At 41.0% G+C, this 9,796-nt stretch overlaps 1 protein-coding gene across 1 annotated transcript in view; it reads right to left on the reverse strand.

The window, feature by feature from the left end:
- LOC145401395 (calpain-9-like) overlaps positions 1-7,217 on the reverse strand; it is a 226,372-nt gene extending 219,155 nt beyond the window's left edge. Inside the window, exon 1 of the mRNA XM_080273733.1 lies at positions 7,148-7,217. Within this exon, the coding sequence (XP_080129859.1) occupies positions 7,148-7,217 (70 nt within the window). The remainder of the gene's footprint in view (positions 1-7,147) is intronic.
- Positions 7,218-9,796: the final 2,579 nt, after the last annotated feature.

Genomic DNA, 9,796 nt, shown 5'->3' on the forward strand with positions numbered 1-9,796 from the left:
TTCAGCGCAATAACTTTAAGTCTATGAATATCTTCCATTAAAAGTTCAAAATTGTTACTGTCTCGGGCACTACTCCTACATAACGGAAGGCTACAAAGTCATTTTCTCGTTCCCACCAGCATGCCAAGAAGTTAAGTAGGCTGCAAATATGCATAAAGCGATTATGTATATTATTGAAAAAATGCTAAATTGTGATTCCATTCCTGCACTGTTATCACTACTGTCACTGCCATAGCTACCAGTACTACTACTACCACTACATAACTTTTTGGCTACAGAGTGACTTCCTACTACACACACCAACTTGCCAACAGGAAGCTAAATATATATATTTCGAAGCATTACCTTTATTTACGAGTACCAAACTACTTACCTAAAGCCGAATTTATAAACTCTCCTACGCTTCACCTGTTTATGAGTTTGTACATTAATTTGTCTTCACTCGTGCAGCTATTAAATACCCAACATTAGAGTGAATTTTTGAGTGTCAAATCCGAAAAACAAAGCGATTTGTGGTAACAAAACTATTATGAAGACTTACTTAGCCTGTAAATTAATTATGAGTCTTTATAATTACTACCCCTGTTGGCCAAGACTGGAAGCAATACTTCCAAGACCTGGGAGGGAGTGGCAATAGTTAATAGCTAGGCATGTAAGGTTATGGCTCATTGTACCTTAATTATGTCTTGTATTTTAGCCATTTGATTGCTAGGGATTTTCTCCGGCTGACTACCATAACCTCGAGTTAGCAGAAGCCGGATAAGCAAGTGCGTCGGTGGCAATGAATGGGTTCCCGAAAACGTGTTTAGCCCCATCCATTCCTAAAGATTGCCCTCCGCTGAATGAGACTGCCTAGAGGAAGGAAGGATACATACCTAAGCGCGTCTATAACTGAGAGAGAGGTAACCCCTTCAGTACGCGACCGGCTTTTATATTTTGCTTTGGCTAACACGCGTAACAGATCTATGTAAGTTCAAAAGAAATTCCTCTAATGGGTGAGTTCAAACGAAATCCCTCTAGTGATGGCGATAAGGAGATTCTGTGGGTATAAGAATCTCATTCCAGGTTGCTTCTGCCGAAGCAACGAACGGGACAGGTGTTGAGAAGGTGTACCGTTGCCAGTACATTGACACAACATGAATCTTTATGGCTGCACTGTACAGCAATGTCTTTACAGCCGCACCTCGTTGCTCAAAAAGGATTTATTAACACTCCCCTTTAAATTCAGCTTATCATCCCTGCTTGCCAGGATTTCTCCCACGTAAGCAAAAACCGTTGTGTCACCAAATGCAGCGAATAGGCTAACAGAGCTGGAGATTAACCCTGTAATCATACTGTACTGGCACGCACTGGGAAAAGGCAAAAAAGATGTAAGGATGGAATTAGCCTGCATGTCGTTTACTGCGTCAATAAGTTTTGGCGTAATGCCATATCTACACCTTCAAATATTTTATTATACTTTTTTATATACTTTAAATCTTTGGTTGAGGTGTGGGTGAGATGTGGCAGTGTGAATGGTGTAGTGTAAGGTGTGACTATGAGATGTGACAGTGTGCGGTGTGACAGGGTGAGATGTGGAAGTGTGAGGTGTGACTGTGAGGTGCGATACTGTGCAGGATGACAGTGTGCGGTGTAGCAGAATATGTGAAAGTGTGAGATTTGTGTATGCGTGTGGTGAGCAGTATGAGACATGGAAGTAGAGGTAAGGGCGAGATGTGGCAGTATGAAAGTGTTAAGTGTGTGTGAGGTGTGCACCCTAACTCCGGTATCTTGCTGTAGTTATATTTTATTGTTAGGATGACTTCGTAAATTTTCTCAAGACCTATCATTTGAAAGGAGATTGGGAGTTGTGCACATTCCTTACTAAACTCTTGGATATTACAAGACTGTGGAATTTTAATTGAAGTTTAACGACAGACGCCCCTAAAACTGACTCTGTATATAAAGAGGAACGCAATTAACTTCCTTCAGTGTGAGATGCCTGTCTTGAACTCAATGAAATACATAGAGAGAGAGAGAGAGAGAGAGAGAGAGAGAGAGAGAGAGAGAGAGAGAGAGAGAGAGAGAGAGAGAGAGAGAGAGAGAGAGAGAGAGAGGCAATAGTACTGAAGCAGCTTATAAAGACAGTCACCCGTCCCTGAGCGGCAATATCTGAGCAATAAATCCCACGTAATCCACGGACTTAAATCCTTACTGGCCACATCCAGCTGGAGCGCATTAACCCAATACCCCACTAGAGCCAGGGATTCTGTAGAGTTTTATGGTAACCTCCCAACTCAGTACATGGTTTCCTGTTACATGAGCCCATTTGGCATCTCAATGTGGTGTCGCCTGTAATTAGCACTACATCGAGTGAGTGAAAGGTGGGCGCCTCGAATGGTTTAAACGCAATGTGTGATGGAATCTCGAAATGAAAGTGTCTTACATTATGCTCTCTTTTGTTTGTTTTTTCTTGAAGGGAACAATTTTGCAGGCTTCTTAATTTGGGTTCCATCTTTTCTTCATTAAAAAAAATAATAATAAAATAAAAACTACCACGACCACTGAGGGCAGACAACGTAAAACAAAAAGGCGGTAACGACGATGAAATAATAAAAGAGGTTCTGGTAATGACAGGCTTAAAGAAGTCTTCATCCTTTCCCCAGTCCCCCGCCGCGAGCCCCCCACGCGCCGACCTACCTCATCCAGCGGAGGGGGCGGGGACGTGAGTGAGCTTATAAAGTATCTCCTTAGGCCTACGGGGAGCTGGAAAGGCGGCGGAAAGGCTGAGAGAGCCATAAAGCTTAATCTACGCTCCTCCTCCGGTTACAGAAAGCAATAAAATGGGAGCACCTGAGGACGGTCTTACTGCCTCTGTAATTACCCGAAGACTATGGCGTATACTGTATTACTTTTATTGACTTTCTCCTGACTCTGTGACTATGCCATTTTTATTATTTTCTCCTTCTCCTGTGTCCCTCATGATAATTATTGAACACCACTGCATATTCGGTTTACAGACCTTGTGAATTTTATGATTATACCTGAGAATGTGGTATATTTGTTTTCTATCTTTATATTCCTCTTCACCTGTGGCAATAAAACACTCGTTAACTCTCTCTCGACCTTGTTTTCTTCATTACAAATACAGCAGAATAGAGCATATAATTATTTGTATATTTTATCCCAACCTTCACTTCATCACAACCTTCAAGAATAACTGTAACCTTTACTAACAATAAGTGAGGAGGGGAATTCACGGGCACGAGCTCAATTACTATATTATCTCAAAAGCTAAGTCCTTCAGCCCAAGAACTTCACTTGTACTTTATTCTTGGTGTTTCCTGACGACTTTATTCAGCTCAAGAGGATACCCACGAAATGGAGTGTTAAAGGAAGGCACTATCTAATCCCTCAGTTCAGAGTCTTTCCCACGCTGAATGAAATTAATACAGCAGAAATTACGTTCACGGTTTGAAGGGGTGAGTATGCCTCGGGATACAGAAAGCAGTAAAATGGGATCACCTGTGGAGGGACTTACTTCCTCTGTAATTACCGAAGACTATGGGAAATTTGCTTCATTTTTTTACCCAGTCTTGTGTTATTACTTTTTTCTTCTAGCTTTGTTTTCTTTATGACAGTTACCCGTGACTATACCATACTGTTCTTCATGAAAATTACGTGTGACTACAGCATACCTTTTTTTTTTTTTTTTTAATTTTCCAAGCCTTGCATTCTTCATGACAAATACAGATGACTATAGCATATTTTTATTTTCTCACCGCCTGGTGTACTTCATGAAAATTACCAGTGACTAGAGCATTCTATATATTTTTTTCTCTTGTAGTCTTGTGTCCTTCATGAAAACTGTAGGAAAATTGTATGCATTCTCCTTCCACCTTTGTCTTTTCATAATAATTATAAGACCTATGGGGGAGTATCTTTTTCTCTATCCTTGTGTTCTTAATTACTTGTGACTATAGGATATTTATTCTCTCCTTGTCTTGTGTCTTCTTCATGACAGTTTTACAGAGACAGTAACATACATTTTATTTTATTTTCTTTCCCAAACTTGTCCTCATACTGTGATCTGCCTGTCATGATAAGTATACTCGTACTAACTAATGTGAAGCAATGTGTTTACCATCCTAGACATCCTAACTGCTAAGGATATCATACTTACAAATAAATCAGTGTCAGGTGAAAGTTAGGCTGGCGGGTCACGAAGAACCCAAGGCTGGGAGAGAAGAAAAAAAATCTCTACTCACAGGTACATAACACCTTAAATCCAATTGACTTTATTTTTCATAATATTTTTCCTATCACCAAACGAAATTATTCAGCTTCGGTAGGTCTTTGCAAGCGAGGGGTTTAATAACGGCTGTATCTATGTTCTCCAGTTCGAAAAATTTCTCCAAGGCTAAATAAGAACGTGTGGTTGAAAGAACTAAGAAATACCTCACCGTACTGAAGGCTGTGCGTCCCTGAACTATTTTACGCTGAATTAGATATCTTACTGCACAGAACCCCCTTAACCCCTTGAGGCCGGGGTGTCATTAGGATTTCATTGTGATTAACGTCAAACGATTTCAATCACATAGAAAAGTTCTCGGTGTGAGGGGGATTAATTGAAAAAAAAAGAAAAAAGGGGGCGAATGCATCAGGCCTTTCGTGACGTTCAAGACTTCTCAGATGGACGTCAAGTCATATGTGGCGAAAGAAAAGCGAATATCAGTTGAGCGTGGGTGTTGATGCACAAGGGGTCAAATACCGGACTTTGAACTGAAAGGAAATAATATCGAATCCAAACTGGGGGAGGGAACTGTACGAAGATTTTAATTTCGAAAAAAAAAAAAAAAAAAAAAAAAAAATCACAAATTGATCCTCTGTAAGACCTCCCTCCCTCCCTGATACGTTTGTGTGTCTGTTGCGGGTCTTACGGAGCAAACTGCCTGCAATTTGCCCACAGTCGAATATAGAAAAGTGATTTGACATAAAGATCAGTGTGACTAAGTGCTGAAATATTCCCCCTTCCCCCCCCCCAGAAAAAAAGAAAGAGTGGTCAGACCGTAATAAAGGTCATTACAGCATCTGACATTTTAAGTGGAGTAAGTTGGATACGCACTCTGAGAATCTAATAATAATAATAATAATAATAATAATAAAATAACAATAATAACAATAATAATAATAATGAAAGTTAAGCTGTTATTTCTGAAACGCTACAGCTCTTCGGAAGAAATCACTATCGCTCAAAGTATAGAAATAATTAACATTTCATAAGTAGCACTAGATCAAAAATTCTTCAGGGAAAAAAATTTATACAGGTAGTCTGATAGTTTACTGCTTTGCCGTGGTACACAAACGCACTAACAACCCATTCCCTGTCGTAACTCTGGCTTTGATTTGCAGGGAGGACGAGGGGGCTGCCTGAACTTCCCTGTCTCCTGCTCTAGTTTCGTAAATAAATCTAAGTCAAAATACGAATATTACAGCAGGTCATAACTGTTTTCCCCAGGATGATTAGGAAAATGAGAGCAAAATCTTCCCCTGTCTAGTTCTTCCTGTAAAAACATATCTAAGTTATGACAGGGAATCGATCGTAGATAATTATGCTTGAGTATCACACACCTTGGCCGTATCTGACAACAATGTAGCAGAGGTACGTACTGTGACGTAGGGTAAGTAAGGGAAGGTTGTAGATAAGTATGGGGAGGTGAAGGTGGTCAACTCATCAGAGGAATTATCTGCTGTCTGAAAGGACGCGAGTTCCATCCCGGTCTATGGAAGGGAACGGTCTGCTTAGGTGAGTGTCGTTCACGTAGACCCGATCCTTCACAACACCCACGGACGTGTCATCAAAACACTCCTGATTGCATTATTACACCAGGCCTGAATGAGATAGCCCTAGCGTGTAATCAAAATAAACGGTGGGTATTAACGCCAAGGTAGTGACATGTGAAGGTGTGTGGCACGTAGGAGGGCTGCTGGGTGTCAGGGAACGAAACATAAAGTCTATGCCCGATTATGAAATGGATAAGGAATACTCTGCTAACACTCAGGCTCCTATGACTCACTCTCCGCTGAATCAAAGCTCTGATACACTACTAGAATTGTCTGGACCGTGAGAGGGGTTATAGGCCTGGGCAACATCTGACAACCACGGGCACTCGGTGGCGAAAGGTAATAAATTTGGGGTGAGGTCGAAGTGATGGCTGTACACCCTCTTATTTTACTTGTGGCGAGGGTAATGGGCGGGACCAGGGTAAATTATGGAGGGTCGGGAGCGGCTGAGTCGGGGAGCTGAGCACGACCCCTACGTGAGGTGACGGGCGACTTTCATGGCTAGACTCTGAAGTGAGGGTCGCTGTGGACAGTTCGATTTTGAGGTGACGGACGCTTTGGAATAGTTTATGAAGGTTTATCGCAAACTTAGGTGTCATTTTCCTATTCACTTCGATTACGGACGCTGGTTCTATTAATCCTAGTATTCTATCCCACACACCAGACACTGAGAATGCGTCATGAGCCCCTGAGAGAGTTAACCCCAATCTCCATGTCTTCACTGATAAAGGTCTTATAGTTACATTCTGTAGTTCTTGTTTAGTTCATATTTAAATCTCGGAGAAAGATGATAAAGATGTGGAGCTGTTTACGGAAGACTTTATTAAGAACCATAAGCATTCCTTCCCCAGGCTAAGTTACTGCACTCTAATTACAAATTCCAAAGGTGTGTCAATGCAATCCGTCCCTCACCTGGGCATGAGCTATGGCGGAAAAGTCGGGGTCTGTATTTGGCCGCCGCCGCCCAGCCTCCACCACATGCTTTTTTTTTTTTCTCCCTCTCTGTTTTACATGGCAGGTATTAGTATAAGAAAAAATAACCTAAAGATACTAATACTAATACTAATACTAATACTAATAATAATAATAATAATAATAACAACAACAACAATACTACTACTACTACTACTATAAACTATTAACACCCAGAGGAGAGCGTCTTGTCAGAATGGTTAACTGATATTCCTAACCCCGTCAGTCCGAGATGTTTCACCTAAGATAAAAAGAATATGAAGAGACAGAATATAATTTTAAAGATGTTTTGAGACTGAAGGCGTTGTCATTTAAATAATTTAGGATGAAAACTGCAGTGTATCAAACTTACCTCTAGATGACAGGATTCTTTGCCTGTGTCGCTCCTTATTGCGGTGCCTGGCGGACAGCACACGAGCCATGGCCGCCTCAGCACCCCCTCCACCCCTTTTCCCTCCACCCTCTTCCTCTCTGCCCCTCCACCCCCTTCTCCTCGATCCCTCCAACCAATGGTGTCTCGGGGCGTTCTCCAGCACGTTACTCCACCTCACTCACTCACTGTCGCCTCTTGGCATTAGTCCCTCACTTTTCCTGCTGCCTCATCTAACATTCATTCTTTGGCAGTATTTCCAGTCTATATGTCACTACTAACATCAATAAATCCCGTAACTGTAAAGCATGTACTTCTCTTGAACTTAGTTGTTGCATACAAGGGATTTCTTCCGTACTCTTTCTATTGTCTTCAGCTTTCTTTGGCTTTCTCACATTTTTACCAGTCTTTCCAGCTTACACTTCATCCGTAATACTGATGTAACCAGTATTTCCACATCTAATATTCTCCTGTGCATGGTTCTTGCTTAGGAGGCATTAACTTCTCTTCTTCTGCCTCACTGTCCTCTAGTATTCCAGATTAAACTGCATAATTTTAACTCACTCTTCCACATTCCGGCAATGTAGATCCACTCTTTCCTTATTTTTCTTTGAGTTTCACTTCTGCTGCAATGTGTCTAGCTACCACTTCCATCACTTACATCATTTACCCTTCCTTTCACCAAGTTTCTTCTCCTTTAAAGATTTTTTCTAAGTTCCATCATAAACTTTTATCACAAACATCACTGCATCCATTCATCTTGTTTTTCTTTGGTTCCTTATCCTTCATTAATGTTCTGAGCTTCTGCTTTTAACAATAACAACATATTCATATGTCTCCTACTTCTTTCTGGCTGGCTGTCTCATCACTGCCAACGTTCCCAGCTCACAGTCCATCATGGCAGCTCAAACAACCATCCCCCGTCCTTCACACAGCCACTCTACCCTTTCGCGTCATGGTCGCTGCCTAGAAGGGAGAGTCGAGAAGAGTGTGCCATGGTGGTTGTATCTGCCCCCAAGCCATCCCGTCTGGTCCTCCCTCTGTCCACTCACTTGTCACCATCATGGACCCCCAGTTTCACCCATTGTTTCCTTCTCCCCTCTTTTATCCCTGTACATCGGAGAGGAATTTCATGGGATAAAGGTGGTGAAAGTATACACAGAGTTACGGCAACAGTATTCTTACCTTGCCTCGTTTCGAAACTGCCTGAGCCTGATGGGCTCTTGCCATATTAAAGCATACGTAAAGTTGCTGTCAACAGTTCACTTTATATCGATTCGAAACTGCTGTCAGAACCTTATATCTTGCCAAATTAGAGAATATGTTACGCTGCGATCAAAAGTTCTTTCCCACTGTCTCAAGACTTCACCAGAATATCATGTTCTCTATCTAAATCATACTCGTATAATGCGTTTAATGCAGTGAGAGTAAACACGTAAGCGGTTAAAGCGGGCAACTGATCGGAACTGTATGTGACAGCTTTGATTTGTGCTTAGTTCAGACTTTTATTACAGAATATCCCCCAACTAAATAAAATGGTTAGGTGTTAGCCTTCATAACATCCCCTTCCTAAATGTTCTTCTCTATGTCCATATACCTTGAATCTGAATCTCTGTTATCTTGTTTTTGTGTTTTCTTGGAAGAAACAATGTGCAGGCTCCTAGCCTCTGGTTCCTTTTTCCTTGCATAAAAAAAAAAAAAAATCGAGTAGGAATATCGTGAATAAAGTTATGAAAAAAAATATACATGAATTTCCGTCTAATGGTTGTCTTGACCCTCTGAATCATCCCTTAACTGAAGAGAAAAGTATTATCAACAGACGATTTTATTCAGCTTGGGAGAGGTTGGATACAGCCCTCATTAATTCCCTCACCACTGAAATTATCCCCTAAGCTGAATACAACCGTCTGGCATTTCAGGAACAGGATAAAAACAGACGCCCCTCTACAAACACTAGTGGTGCCAAAAACACTCGTCAAACTCGTTCTTTCGATCAGGTGATACACTGTAATATTTCTTGCGGAAGTCTGTGTCAACGAGTCAAGGGCATTTACAAGGAAAAATAATAATAACAAAAGCAGGGTGTTTTATATAAACACACACACACACACACACACACACACACACGTGTGTGTGTGTGTGTGTGTGTGTGTGTGTGTGTGTGTGTGTGTGTGTGTGTGTGTGTGAGAGAGAGAGAGAGAGAGAGAGAGAGAGAGAGAGAGAGAGAGACGAGGCTTCCTTGGCCCATTAGGTTAAAAATTATCATTTATTATTAAAGAACAAACATCAATTTCCAGGCCTATAGAGCACACATAAAGTTTTAAGCGTTTTCTATGCTTATATAAGTACTTTCATTTTGCGTAATGTTAAAAATACATTAAAAGTAGTACTTCATACTTAAAATTCTCAATGAGGTAAAAGAAAAACACACACAATAAAAATTATGATACCATGGATGGATAGAATATTGTTCAACCATTATGGAGTCGACATTTTACTCGTGTATATTAACATTCAGGTCGTGATTATGGAAACCTGAGAATTAATCTGCGGGGGAAGAAACATAATAAGTTGTGCAATAAGGTAGCAAGCATCTCTTTACCCCTACAGCACAACGTTATCTCTTTCAGT

Source organism: Coenobita brevimanus, chromosome 55, assembly GCF_032717465.1.
Source record: "Coenobita brevimanus isolate Jiangsu-jjx chromosome 55, ASM3271746v2, whole genome shotgun sequence".
Lineage (NCBI taxonomy): Eukaryota > Metazoa > Arthropoda > Malacostraca > Decapoda > Coenobitidae > Coenobita > Coenobita brevimanus.